The 15259-nt window shown below is 40.5% G+C and overlaps 2 protein-coding genes across 5 annotated transcripts in view; one reads left to right on the forward strand and one right to left on the reverse strand.

The window, feature by feature from the left end:
- Nucleotides 1-7571, reverse strand: part of ndufaf6 (NADH:ubiquinone oxidoreductase complex assembly factor 6) — a 32672-nt gene extending 25101 nt beyond the window's left edge. For 2 of the 3 annotated variants that reach the window (XM_043688032.1, XM_043688031.1), the window contains exons 1-3: nt 7407-7571; nt 2412-2511; nt 1206-1328 (exon numbers count right to left, since the gene is read on the reverse strand). In XM_043688032.1, coding sequence (XP_043543967.1) covers nt 1206-1328; nt 2412-2511; nt 7407-7570 — 387 coding nt within the window. In that variant the 5' untranslated portion in view covers nt 7571. Of the gene's footprint in view, nt 1-1205; nt 1329-2411; nt 2512-7197 lie in introns of all 3 variants that reach the window. The other variant, XM_043688033.1, reaches the window with a different exon arrangement.
- Nucleotides 7572-7860: 289 nt separating this feature from the next.
- nagpa (N-acetylglucosamine-1-phosphodiester alpha-N-acetylglucosaminidase) overlaps nt 7861-15259 on the forward strand; it is a 42414-nt gene continuing 35015 nt past the window's right edge. For both annotated transcript variants that reach the window (XM_043688028.1, XM_043688029.1), the window contains exons 1-2: nt 7861-7994; nt 10085-10564. In XM_043688028.1, the coding sequence (XP_043543963.1) occupies nt 7885-7994; nt 10085-10564 (590 nt within the window). In that variant the 5' untranslated portion in view covers nt 7861-7884. The remainder of the gene's footprint in view (nt 7995-10084; nt 10565-15259) is intronic.

The raw sequence follows: 15259 nt of genomic DNA on the forward strand, positions 1-15259 counted from the left end.
AACGTGTCATCGACGTATCTGACCCAGAGTTTGGGTTGAATTTGTGGTAGGGCTGTTTGTTCTAACCTTTGCATAACTGCCTCTGCTGTGAGTCCCGAGATTGGTGATCCCATGGGTGTTCTGTTGATTTGTTCGTATATCTGGTTGTTGAATGTGAAGTGTGTTGTGAGGCACAAGTCCAGTAGTTTAAGTATGCCGTCTTTGTTGATAGGTTCAGCGTCCTGTTTTCTGTTCTGTATGTCCAGTAGGTTGGCTATTGTTTCTCTGGCTAAGGTTTTGTCAATCGAAGTGAACAGTGCCATCACGTTGAATGATATCATGGTTTCTTCTTTGTCTATGTGTATGTTTCAGATGATGTCCAGGATAAGGATAGCCAACTCCCATTCCTAGACGTGATGGTACAGAGAACACCGAATGGAGAATTCACTACAAGGGTATACAGGAAAGCCACACACACAGACCAAGTCCTAAACTATAAAAGTAACCACCCCAACACACACAAACGAAGCTACATCAGGATCCTTATTAGCCACACACACAGACAACAAGCAACATGAATTCGACTGGAACAACACTACTATCAAAGGGCAAGTCAGACAGACAACAGCCAGGGAATTCCTAGAGGCATGGCATTCATCCACAAACTCCATCAACAAACACATCGACCTGGACACAATATACCAACCACTACAGCGGACAGCTGAAACTGACAACCGGAAGCAGCAGGGACAGACCACTATAAACACCGGAGGAAACATCAAAGAAGCGCTTCGCAGGAGGCTCCCAAGCACTGATGATGTCGCCTAGCCAGGGGACGAAACGTTTGCAACAAAAACTTCCAGCTCGGCGAACAGAACCACAACACATATGAATAGCCAAGGACAGTAGAGGACAAGAACTCAATAGTGATAATTTCTATTATACAAAGTTCTGCCAGTATTTGATTCATTAAGGTTAACATATTGATAATGGTCATTTGAATAAGGTGCCAAAGAGTAAGCAGTACCCATAGAACAATATTGCTGAGAATACTTCAGTACTCTTCTTTCCTTATGGCTTATTTGCTGAGCAACCTGCTCCAAAATCTCTGCCACAGATTCCAGTGGAATTTAGCAAGAACATTTTTACACGAAACTTTAGTTTCATGACTTCCACATTATAATTCAGATGCCTGAAGATCAAATAATCTTTTAAAGCTGATTTACCTTCCACAGTTCGATGGCAATGGGTTGATGGGGAGGGTTATCACTGTAAATATCTTCAATCACTTGCCTCCAAAACTGCATCCTCATCAGACCTATTGTCTTCTGAGATACTAAATCTTGAACCTTATAAAAAAAATACCAAGGCACAAAGTGAGAAAATAGAATTAAGATTATGTATTAGCTAAAATAGCCATGTTCTTGACTCATACTGTAATGAATTATAATTTCCTATATTTTTGCACACAATGTCAAGATCAAGTACAATCCACTTCAAAAAGCTAAGATGATGAGGAATAATTAAGCTGAAGCAGAGGGATGGATATGCGAAGTCCATACAAAATAGCTCAGCCTGGGACAAAGAGTTAACTTCTGTGAAAAAATGGAAATAGTTGTTGAGATCTTGAAGCATGATTTGACAATCAGGTCAGATTTTAAAAATGGATAGCTCTAATCTGAATTGGCAAGGTGATTTCATTTCTGAACTGCACCACTCAATTACAATAGCATTCTTACATTGAACTTGGATTTCTAGAAGGCACTTGATCAGGTTCCACATAAAAGGTTAATGCACAAAATAGAAGCTCATGGTATAGGGAGTACATATTAGCATGGTTAGAAAATTAGCTGGTGAGCAGAAAATAGGGGGAAACACATCGAAAATTATTTTTCTGATGAGCTGAATGTGCTGTGTTGAGTCCGACAGGAATCTGTGCTGGGGTCACAACCTTTTACAATTTACATCAAGAGGGGAGAAAAGGTATGGGTAGTTAAATTTGAAGTCAACACAAAGCAAGAAAGGTAGGAAAGTATGTTGGGAAGTAAAGAGGAGTTTTCAGACGGTTATAGATTAGTTAAGTAGGCAAAAATCTGACGATTTGCTGGTAAAATGTTCGTGGCTTTCTTCAAGCAAGAAAAGAAAATAAAGAAAAATGCCTTTCATGACCACATCTTATCCAAAGCATAATACAATCTAAGAAGAACATCTAAAGCGTAGTCAATGTTAAAATGGTGTTAACCTTACTTATGCACAATAATCATTTCAAAACAGAAGTGTTGGATATTTAGATATGTTGCATTTCATATTATCTGGAGATATTCAGCTTACATGATGACAGAATTTTCTAATTCATGTCATAACGTGAATAAAAGGTGAGAATCATTAATTTACAAACCACACACTTGTAAGAGGTCGATGAGAATACTTACCTGAGCCAATTCCACATTGAATGCTCTTAATGCAAACACTGAGCTACGGAATTCTGCAGGAAGCAGCAGAGAAGACAGGAAACCTTCATAATCTCGATTTCTATGTGGAAGAAGAGCACTGACATATAAGGACAGGCTTTGCTTATTTTCGTTCAGAATATAAATACTGGCTGCACCAAACACAGCAAGACACCTGAGGACATGAATAAAATTAAAGCAAAGTACTGCAACTTCTGGAAATTTGAAGTATTAACGGAATGTACTGGAGAAACGTAGCAGGTCTGGTAAGATCTGAGTAGAGAGAAATAAAGTTCATAAGACTATAAGACAGGAGTGGAAGTAAGGCCATTCGGCCCATTGAGTTCACTCCGCCATTCAATCATGGCTGATGGGCATTTCAACTCCACTTTTTCGCACTCTCCAGATAGCCCTTAATTCCTTGCGAGATCTAGAATTTATCAATCTCTGCCTTGAAGACATTTAATGTCCCAGCCTCCACTGTGCTCCATGGCAATGAATTCCACAGGCCCATTACTCTTTGGCTGAAGAAATGACTGCTCATTTCCATTCTAACTTGACCCCCTCTAATTCTAAGGCTGTGTCCATGGATCCTAGTCTCCCCACCTAACGGAAACAAATTCCCAGCATCCACCCTTTCTAAGCCATGCATTATCTTGTAAGTAAATGTAAGTCTTCTTCAGAACTGACTTGACCAGAAGTCTAACTCTGTCGTCAATTTTACTGATGTGATCGCAAGATTTGCTAGTGAGAAATAATATATCAAAAGTTCCAAACAATTGTCATCTGTCAGGCTATTTCTGTATGCTTCAGAGCAAAACTCAGCTCATATTACAATATGATGTAAATTCAATTTAAGAAATCCTAAGCCAGAAAATTCTAAACAAAAAGACTAGGGTTGAAATACTCTACAGTATTTAAAGAGAACATCATGATATGGCTTCAGATGAGAAAATGTCATCAAGATCATACCTGCTATTCCATTTCAAAACAATACTGAAATCCCCAAACCCAATCTTTCTCACTATGAAATCCAGGAAGTGGGGAAAAAAATTACAATTTGATGAAGTTTCTCAGAATTTCTTGTTAATTTCTTCAAAAGTAAATCAGATCAGAACAAAAATAAGCCAGTAAATTAATAAGGACAATTAACAACTTTCGAGCCATTATTCATCAAATGCAGACTATAATTAATTCTACTGTCCAAGAACCAATTTTATTTGTAAAAGTAAATTGTGCATCCTAACCTCTGTTGGCCACCTGTTCACTTGGAGATCTGTTTCAATACAATTAAAATTTCAAGGATTTCTCACACTTCTCTCATGTATGGGTCCTCATGTAGCACAGCGAAGCAGGCAATGATCAATTGCACATAAAGCCTAGATTTTAATATTTAAGCAAAATTATGAACCATGGTGGCACGGTAGCTCAGTGGTTAGCACTGCTGCCTCACAGCACTAGAGACCCAGGTTCGATTCCAGCCTTGGGCGATTGTCTGTGTGGTGTTTGCACTTTCTTCCCATGTCTGCATGGGTTTCTTCTGGGTGCTCCGGTTTCCTCCCACAATCTAAAGATGTGTAGGTTAGGTGAATTGGCCATGCTGAATTGCCTATAGTGTTCAGGGATCTGTAGGTTAGGTGCATTGGTCAGGAGTAAGTGTCGAGTAATGGGTGTGGGTGGGTTACTCTTCGGAGGGTTGGTGTGGACTTGTTTCCACACTATAGAGATTCCATGACAGTGGCAGTAAAGAACAAAATAACTAATTACATTTTAGCAAGTATCTTTTCACTCTCAGCTGTTATTTCCAACCTTTTCAATTATTACTGAACCATTTTCTGTTATTTATTCTGCCAGTCTAAACTGCCTTTAAAGCTATCTTAAAGCTTCACCATCTTGCCCTGGACATTTTTGCATTGTGAACAATTCCTGACAATCTGTACTGGATAGCAGACATAGATCTCTGAAATCATAAGTTTCCACATACGATTATCCTTCAACTGTGACGCTGGTGACATAAAATTTATTCACAACACTGTGCAAAGTACATATGCAAGCACATTCTTATTTGATGAGAAAAAGATAGATATTGAATGACTAGTGCATGTTAGTTGTAATCTGTGTGCTTAGTGTTATAAACTCAGTGATTTGGTGGGGAAAAGACTGCAGTGGTGAAACTTTTCAACATCAAAGAGTCTCTTTTTATTTGACAATCACCATATAATTGTGCTCTCTGGTAATCAACATCACCATTGGAAGCAGGTTTCCTTATTTACTCTGTAAAAACCCTGCATAGTTTTGAACATCTGCAACAAATGTCCCTTTAACTTTCCCAGTTCCAAACAGGGCAATCTCAACTTCTCCAGTTTTTCCACATAAGTGAAGTTCATCATTCTGAAGCAGTTTATGACAAATCCATTTTAACAATTTGGCATCCTGCTTAAAATGCAGCGCACAGACTGAATACATTACCCCATTTGATACTTCAAATTTACTTTTAAAGGGCAAGGATCCAGTATTTATTTTTAAAAGTCACCTTAATTTGAATGCTATTCTCAAAGATTTATGCACATATATATTCAAGTCTCATCCTTTAAAACTTTACTATTTAGTATTGCATCTTTCAATCTTCCTGATAAATATGTAGTACTGGTGCTTCTCAATTCCTTGCAATAAATGTCATCTGCCATACACCTGCCTTCTATGTCCTGCTCGAATCCATTCCAGCAAAACTTTAATATACTGGCACCTATGGGACCAGCAGTGGGCCGGTTAATCAAATATTCTGGTTGATCTAGAGGCCCACATAATCAATGTTAAAAAACCATATAAGTAATAGAAACATAATGCAAGGGGTATATACATCACTGTTACACTTTATTTACAGCATAAATTACTTAAATAATAGTGCAACTTTGCCTTGAATAATACTTACCGGCAGAGAGCTTTCTCACTCCACCATCAGCTGACTACTTGAACATCATGGAGACCATGATAATACAGTAAACTTCTGGTGTTTCAGGTATATAATTTTTGACGGTTTATCAAAACTGCCGGTCATTAAGTGGCAGTCAAAACAAGGTTTGTTATACTATCTACCTCATCATTCAACCAAATTTCCAAGTCTGTGTTCTGGAAGCTTTGAAATTGTATCCTATTTACACATTAAAGATCCTTTAAACTGTTAATTTAAAAGGATCCATGCAAAAGAATGACGACCATATTTGTCACTGGAAAAATTACAGCCTTGCAAACACCTCTATGCTCCAGTCTGTCAAAACAGGCCAAATGTTTGTCACTCAATACTTAAAAATTTAAACTCTACATACACACAATCCCAAAAATATAAGAAATTGCTGTCTCATACATTATCCAAAGATGTGAATTATTTCCTCCAAATCTTCATTTAGCTTTGTTCTCAATTGTATAAGCATTTGCAATCTGTCATATACACTTTCCTTGCTTTCATGTTACTCTGTCTGTTTCATCACTAGGAAGCTACAGATTCTTTTGTTCCAACTTTCTATCCTGTGGGCCTATATTGTGTGGACTTTAGAAAAACGAAAGGCGATCTTATTGAAACATGCAAAATTCTGAAGGTTTGGCAGTACCTGTGGATAGGGGAAAAACAGTGAACATTTTGAGTGCAATATGACTTTTCTTTCTACGATTCTGAAGAGGTTTGACAAGATTGAGTCTGAAAACTTGTTTCCACAGGGTGGGAAATCTTGAACATTGAATCACTGCCACAGTGTAGGGGGCTAATCGTTTAGAATGCAGATGAGAACAGATGCGTTCACTGACAGAGTAAATGTTTGGAATTTTCTATCAAAATGTTGTGGACCCTTCACTGTTGAGGATGTCAACATCGAGACAGATTGTTTTTAAGCTTTCTAGGAATCAAGAGATCAGGACAGCTGTCAAGAAAGCAGAATTGAGGTGAAAAATCAACAGACACTATTGAATGGTGGAGCAGAATCAGGAGACACATGGAAAAATACAATATTGGGTGATAGCACTTATAACAGCAAATATACTATCACCGTGGAAAGTCTTCAGGGACTGTTTCCATTGGAGGGGCAAAGGAAGGTGGATTAAACAATCTCTTGTGCTGAATTTTGTTGTGAATCTAGATAACAAAGAAATGTTTCAAGTAATGTATACTGGGTTGAGTTTAAACAGAATCAGGATGCAAGAGAGGCAACGACCCTCTTAATTATTAATCCAGAGATGCAGGTAATGTTCTATTGGCCTGGCTTTGGTTCCTACCACTGCAGATGATAGAATTTGACCTCAATAAAATTAAGAATGGTTGTTGATTGTCAGAGGAAAAAAAATCTGGTTCACCCACCTATCCTACACATGACTCCAGACCTACAGCAATGTGGGTGACTCTTAACTGCCCTCTGGACAATCAGGGATAGGCATTAAAATGGCCAGTGACAACCACATCCTTGCAAATGAATTAAAAAGTGGCAGCCTAATCATTTTGACAAAGGTTTTGCCAGATCACTCAGTCCCAGTACATTTACAACTACAAATAAAATCAGAAGTTGCTGGGAAAGCTCAGCAGGTCTGGCAGCACTCTGTGAAGAGAATTCAGTGTTAACATTTTGGGTCCAGCGACCCTTCCTCAGCACATTTACACCTCGTACACAAGTGCAGTGCAGGTGTTGTTGTAATGAAGATACTTGTTAGGGTAGTGTGGATAAGGAGACTACAGATGAGTTTCTTGTTGTTGTAGTACAATATAGATGCTAGCATTCATTACCATTCTGAATTGCCCTTGAGAAGGTGGCGGTGATCCACCATCCACTATTTGAATCACAGCAGTGTTGACAGCGGCTGTCCAAACATTTCGGGCTTTTGCCCGAAACGTCGACTCTCCTGCGCCTCGGATGCTGCCTGACCTGCTATGCTTTTCCAGCGCCTCACTCTTGACTCTGATCTGCAGTCCTCACTTTCACCTAACACACTAACCTGACAAGCTGTATGCAGTACTGTTGATGGTGATGGCCGGGGACCGTTACCCCAGTGTTAGCCGCGCGCACCCTCTCCGCCAGAAGCACATTATGACCCTTTATGAGTAAAACATTCCTCAAGGCGCGCGTGCATCGAGCACCCGCGACCGCAGCTGACACCATGTCCAAAGCTACGCATGCGCCCACCACTTCCTGCTATGAGAAGTGCACCGATGAAAGCGGTCCCCTCCAGTCGACTCTGGCGATCAATCCGTCCGGAGTATCGATGCTTTTAAAGCGTCACCCGATTTTGAAAGTTAGTATTATAAACGAAATGGTCATTGGGTTTTCTCCTGTCAAGTTTTAGGGAGGATTTTAAATTCGATTTAAGGGTGTTGAGATCACATGACCACAAGGAGGTGGAGGAGGTGAGGCGAGAGGACGGCTAGTTTCACGTGACCCTGGAGACGATGGTGATGGGGTCATGAAGCGTGCGAATGGCGGTTGGTGGCCGCAGCGTTGCCTGGCGCTGGATTTATGGCTGGTCTGTGAGGCTAGCTGTCGATTTTCTGTTGCTTTTTCAGTCCAGCGGGGTTGTTAGTAGTAGGTATGTTCTTATCCGCCTTTTTGTTTGATCCTTCTTAATCTCTTTAACTTTTCTGAAGTGGAAGGGTCAGCGCTGCATTTTGCGGCTGAAGTTCCTGGACGGATAGTCGGTTCCACAACGAGTAGTTCGCTTCCTCAAATTTCTTAATGTCTTGGCTCAAGTTGAAAAAGTCTGGTGGGAGGGGCTGCTGGATCTGAGATAATAAACATGGGCAATGGGGCATTTTGGAGTATCGAGTTGAGAGGAACTGAAAACTTATGGTAAATTCCTCCTTACACGGAAGGCAGATGTACAAATGTCCGTGATACGAATGGAGAAATCTTCCATTTTTTTCCTGAGCAACCAGTTCAGAGACACGTACCTCTACAAGGCTTTGAAACTTGATAGGAGAAAGTGAGGACTGCAGATACTGGAGATCAGAGCTGGAAAAGCGCAGGTCAGGCAGCATCCAAGGAGCAAGAGAATCGACGTTTCGGGCATGAGCCCTTCTTCAGGAATGAGGAAAGTGTGCCCAGCAGGCTAAGATAAAAGGTAGGGGGGAGGGGCGTTGGAAATGCGATAGGTGGAAGGAGATCAAGGTGAGGGTGATAGGTTGGAGTGGGGGTGGGGCGGAGAGGTCAGGAAGGAGATTGCAGGTTAGGAAGGCGGTGCTGAGTTCGAGGGATTTGACTGAGACAAGTTGGAGGGAGGGGAAATGAGGAAACTGGAGAAATCTGAGTTCATCCCTTGTGGTTGGAGGGTTCCTAGGCGGATGATGGCGGAGGGTTCCTCCAGCCGCCGTGTTGCTATGGTCTGGCGATGGAGGAATCCAAGGACCTGCATGTCCTTGGTGGAGTGGGAGGGGGAGTTGAATTGTTGAGCCATGGGGTGGTTGGGTTGGTTCGTCCGGGTGTCCCAGAGGTGTTCTCTGAAACGTTCTGCAAGTAGGTGGCCTGTCTCCCCAATATAGAGGAGGCCACATCAGGTGCAGCGGATGCAGTAAATGATGTGTGTGGAGGTGCAGGTGAATTTGTAGCGGATATGAAAGGATCCCTTGGGGCTTGATCCCTTTGAAACTTGATACTTAAGACCGTATAGGCACTGGCAAGTAGTACCTCGAAACTAATTATGTCCCATTCGAATACAAGCTGCGCCCAGTTGTACAACTCTTAAACCTTAATGGTGAGTTGGGATGTTTGTTTCTTTGGAGTTCCTGTTAGTTCTGGCTGTACTCATTTTCCAGCCATCCCTTTGGGGTGGCATGGTGGCTCAGTGGTTAGCACTGCTGCCTCACAATGTCAGGAACCCAGGTTCAATTCCAGTCTTGGGTGACTGTGGAGTTTGCACATTCTTCCCGTGTCTACGTGGGTTTCCTCCCACGTCAAAATTTATAACTCATCACGAGCTACTATGACTACTAGTTTGGTGAGCCTAATAACAAAGTCAGAAGAATGTGGTTAGAGGATGTGCAGACAGTAAAACTGGAAGTATTGTTCTGTATCAAACTCAGCTTGTTTTACCATTTTTTTCCAAACCGGTTCCTGTCTGTCAATTGGCCATAGATGAGGCTTGCTGTCAAATGGAAAATGTTGAGAGTATTCAGAGCCTTTCTCAGGAAAGATTCTGGCTTTCAAGTTTTCGGATGTGGGTTCAAAACGTTTGTAATTTCTAAACTTTGAACTGAGGGTCTTATGTGGGTGAACGTGTTTGTCTAGCGCTCCTGGGTAGCATTCCTATTTATGCTGGCCCAAAAGCCATGCTGAAAACAGATTTTTCTGGAAGCATTCAGATACAATTAATTCTGTTTGCCTGTGTTTCCTGAGGCCCAAAAAAACTATGCATGTGAGTCTCCTTAAAATGTTTGTCACCAATCTGCCTCTGATTAGCAAATTTGTCTATCTTGCATAAAATTGGAAGTTTGAGAGTTTCTCATTGTCAAAGTTTTGAACTCCTTTACCCAGTCAGGAATAAAAAATCTTTTCATTATATGCTAAATGTCTTGTTTTAAAAATATAACAGGTTGTAGTGTTTTATCTTTTGCTCTTTATTTGTTTTCAATTCATTTTGTTTTTGTTCCTGGTTTTTGACAATCTTGTATGCTCCTTTTGCAGGTCACCTTTAAATGATCTATTTCCATACCATCCCTTGGAGCATGGATCTCAACATACTCACAGATATGTCAGAGATTGTCAGCCTATAGTTTTTGGAAATGTGACACATGAAACTTGGCCTGCTGATAAATCTACAAACCTCCCTGTAACTAGAACTACTGTATTTGTTTCAAACTTTCCAATTGATGGAGGAAAGCTTAAAGCTGTTACTGGCCACCTCACATTTGTGAATAATCCTTTGAGAACTGTCTCAGTTTTAGAACCATTAAAATCAGGTGGATGCAGTGAGTCTTATAGAGCAACAGTACAGGAAACTATAAAATCCAAAACGTGTTTGGTGGCTCAGAATGGTGGATTTTTTGACATGGACACAGGACGTTGCTTGGGTGCAGTAGTGAGTAATGGAAAACTGGTACAAGATGGAAAAGGCATTCAAAATGCACAATTTGGGATTAAGAAGGATGGCACATTAGTATTTGGGTAAGAATCTAAATAAATATATATACTTGGTGATATTATTGCAGTGATGATTATATCTAAGAAATTAGTCTTAATTTGTAGAATTAAAATTTACTTGACTTTCCCATTTGTAAACTAATTAAAATTCAATTTAGAATGTCTGGCTTACTTACAAGCTTCTTGCATTTCTTTAATGCAATAATTAGCCATAATGCAACATGGTTGCCACACCATTAGGGTAGCATAGTGGCTCAGTGGTTAACACTGCTGCTCACAGCACCAGGGACCTGGATTCGATTCTACCCTTGGACAACTATCTCTATGGAGTTTGCATGTTTACCCTGTCTTTGTGGGTTTCCTCCGAAAGGTTAGGTGGATTGGCCAGGCTAAATTGCCAGTTATGTCCAGGGATGTATAGGCCAGGTGATTAGCTATGGGAAATGCAGTGTTACAGGGATGGGGTGGGTCTGGAGAGGTGCTTTTCAGAGGGTTGGTTAGGACTCTGGGCCAAATGGCCTGCTCCCACATTATAGGGATTCTGATTCTACGAAGTGATATCACCTGGCAATGTAAATAAAGGCTGCACCAAGTGTCTGTATGTGCTGACACATTCAGCGAGAAGAAACGTCATCAGTGCATGTGCCACTGCTGAGAGAACCAGGGAAGTGAGGTGAAGTTGGAAACCTGGCTCAAAAGGGGCAATGGCTGAATTGGGTTGGGATATAATTTTTGAATCCTGCACTGGCATCTTTAGACAGTTGTTTCCCATCTCTTGTTAATGCGTCAGCTTTATTTCTGCTTTGTGCCACATTCAGGTGATCTTCAGAGGATATTCTGCCTTTTTCAACACAATTATGTGTAATATTATGTACTTAAATATGCTTATCAATAAACTGAACTTAAGTACATTGTGCAATCTTTATATACGTGAAAGAGCTTTACTGCCGTTAAAATCTTTCCATGCTCATTTTTTTTCTTGTGTGCAACTGATATGGCAGATTGTATGCCAGTGTCTTGGTATTGAAGCAAACTGTATATGCTTTAATTTATTTTATGGCCCTCAAACAGTCAAACCATCCAGTTTCAGAAAGAAATAAAATCTTTTAAAATTGATGTTTTACAGATATTTGTAATGAAAGCATTGACTTTAACTTTTACAGGTAACAATGAACGATTTGGCTTATTTTATTTTTATCATAAAATCTACTTCAATAACTTCAGAAGTAAAAGAACAGGAATGTCATTAAGCCTCTGAAACGTGTGATTAAATTGTGTGATGGCACTGTGCTTTAAAGGGATTTGTTCTGTGCTATTTCTCTTGTGGAGAGGTGTTGTCAGTAGTGTTGAAATGTCTGTGTTTGTTTAGACTTGTTTTATTTTGGTCTCCTTGAGACTGGAGGTAATACATGAGAAACTGTTTTGCTGAACTTGCCTTTGCTAAGGGTGAGTATAATAAAGGAAAATAAAAGTATTTCTCTCTGCAGAGATTCACTTTGGGATAACAGGAGGGTGGGGAGTTAAGGGTAGAGAATGCAGTTGGATCAAGAATCTAACATGATGACTTTCAATAACTGTTCCATCATTGTGAGAAGGTTTGTCTCTCAATGTTTTACGATGCCAAGCAGCCACCTGAGCTTGATTTTAAGTGCTGTTATTCACATTTCTGTTGGTGTAATTTCTCTAACTTGCATTGATCAGCAACATCATTTAATATTTCATCTCATCACTGAGCATAGTTTCTTTGTTGCCTGTATTAATCCATTTCTGAAAGTACATTTGAGCATGCTGAAGAGCTGAACACGACAGTGAATGGCATTTGTAACCTGAAGCATAACTGCCGATTTGTATCGTCAAATATCTTTAGTTGTTTTGCTGTAAAGTTCCCATTTGTAAAATGTAAAAAAAAATTCAATTTTCAAAGTTCATCCATTGGACCATTACCTTTTTTTGTGTAGCAAAAACAATACTATAGATGTTGACTTTTAAGACAACTTTTGAAGCCTGAGAATCCTTCTGAACAGATTTGCTATGGAGAATAAATGTGAATTGCCTGTAATTTTTCATTATGAAATATGAAAAATGAGTGTAACTCCTTTAATTCAAACTAATTTTATGTAACACTTTAATTCTGCTTAGGTGCCTTTAATCACAATTGAGATTTTAAAGAGACAGAGGAGTTAAACACATTTTGCATCTGTTTTATGGATGGGAATATTTTGAATATCTCGTAATAGTAAAGAATGCAGGAAAGGAATTAAGTACCATTACCAAAGTATTAGAAGAGGATTACTGACAAAAAGTCATAGTGTTGACCACTTGTGGGGTTGCAGTGACTTTTGCATCATAAACTGTTTAACCTACCCATGAATAGGAAACATTGAGAGATATAGGCTAAGTGCTGCCAAATGGGACTAGATTAATTTAGGATAGCTGCTCGGCATGGACGAGTTGGATCAAAGGGTCTATACACCTGTATGACTCCATAAATCGGTGGAACATAACACAGGTCACATTTCAGTATGTTAAAGACTGCTTAGTTTGTGGAATTCATAATATTGCAACCCAAAGGAAGCTACCAATTCAACCAAATCTGGACCTCAAGAAAACCATAGCACTTGCCCTTTCCCACAAAAACAAAAAAAAGTCGCTTGGGTACTTCAAGGATCCATAGATTGCGGCCTTGGATGCCCCCTGAACCACAGATCCAAGGTCCCAGTGCATAATACACTCAGATCCAGTTTGTTGCCATGGAAGAATGATTGGAGTTTGAGGCTGTAAGATTCCACAACTGGACGAGAAGTTTCTCCACAATGCAGTGAGGAACATGAATATCTGTGCTGTACTACAATCATAAAGTTCACCACAGACAAGGCTACTGAAACCAGCTAAATGCATATTACCTAGTCCAAAACACTGCCACCTCAAGATCTGATGTTGCAAATAAATCAGCCTAAGAATGTGAAATTGATTCCTAAATTGCATTAATGCTCCCAACGTAGCCCTAATTAAGATAATCATGTAGATAAATGGTTATCCTCTAGATGTGGAGGTAGTTAGTGATCGATGTATCTTCTTTGGTGAGCAAGCCTTTAAGCAACTCCAGGGCCTCTTGCTTTTAAACCTGTGCGCTACCAGTGTTAGATTTGCCACACAAGTTGTGAAACCCTTGTCTACTTTATCACCCACAATAATCTGAGATACACATGGGCAAGTGACAGTTAAACACCCTTAATGGTGCAGTGATGGCTCGTTCTCTTACGTTATTCTTCCTGTCTATGGTGGATGTGTTCCATTAAGTTAGTCTTTCATGGAGTCCTTGAATGTAATCTCAGCCTATCTTGGGACTTCATCCATTATCTTGAGCATTCACTTCCTTTAACCACAGTAAAATGCCAATTTCAGATCAAAGGTGTGTCTGTGGGTACCCATATGGGCTTCAGTTATGCCTGTTTTTGTGGGGTGTGTGATATGTTCCTTGTTCCAGCACTCTCCAACCCCCACTCTCAAATTTTTCCACATCGCGATAATGAAATTGGTGCTACTTCCCCCCCTCTAGTTTGGAATTGGAAAAGTTATCTATTTCACTTCTAATTTCCATCCAGGTTTCACCTTCACCTGATCCATCTCTGACTCCATCTTTCCCTTCCTTGACATCTCTCTATCTATTTCTGGGGATAGGCCCACCAGCAATATCCACTATAAACCCACAACCTCCCATAGTTAAGTGACTATACATCCTCCACTCTGCTTCTTGTAAAGACTATTCCATTCTCCCAGTTCTACCGTCTCTGTTGCATCTGTTCTGACAATCATGATTTGTAGACATGTTGGACTGGGGAGTACACTACACCAGGTTATAGTCCAACAGGTTTATTTGGAAGCACAAGCTTTCAGAGTGCTGCTCCTTCAGGTGGTTGTGTTCTCCACAACCCCTAATGAAGGAGCAGCGGTCCGAAAGTGTTGTGATTTTTTTAACTTGTCCTGATAATGCCAACTTCAGCAAGTGGGCCTCCAAAATGCACATCTTCCTCAAACGATGATTCCCGAGTACTGTAAATGATAGATCCAACTCATCTTCTGCACTTTGGCCACCTCCCCCTCGCTTCCCTCCCACAACAGTGTTAGGGTTCCCTCTTGTTATCTCCTACCATCCCACCAGCAACGATCATTAGTTGCCATTTCCACCACCTCCTTGTCAGCCGTTCCTTCTGGCACACCCTGATCCACTCCTCCTTTACTCTCAACACATCCTCAAGACACCTTCACCTACAGTCACTAAAGGTATAATACCTGCCCGTTTACTTCCTTCCTATGAATCCAAAGTCCCAAACATGGCTTCCAGGTGAGACAGCGCCTTTTATCTGCACTTAGCTTAATCCAGTCTACTGTATTCGCTGCTTGCAATGCTAGTATTGAAACAAAGCAGAGATAGGGCGACCAGATTGCAGAACATTTTATGTTTTGTTTGCAAAAGAGGCCCTGAGCTTCCAGTTGCCTGTCACTTCATTACTACCATGTTCCCTGTCCAACATCTGGCTCAGCCTTGCTGTAGTTCTCCAGTGAAGTTCAGTGCAAATTCAGTGCACCTCATATGCACTTTGCGAACTCCGCAGCCTTCTGGATTTAAGCCCTAAAGTTGTTGAACAATATTAAACACTTTTCCCCATCTCTTCTCTCAACCCCACGTACCAGTTATCACATGGGCTGATATCACCC

Source organism: Chiloscyllium plagiosum, chromosome 4 (assembly GCF_004010195.1).
Source record: "Chiloscyllium plagiosum isolate BGI_BamShark_2017 chromosome 4, ASM401019v2, whole genome shotgun sequence".
NCBI lineage: Eukaryota > Metazoa > Chordata > Chondrichthyes > Orectolobiformes > Hemiscylliidae > Chiloscyllium > Chiloscyllium plagiosum.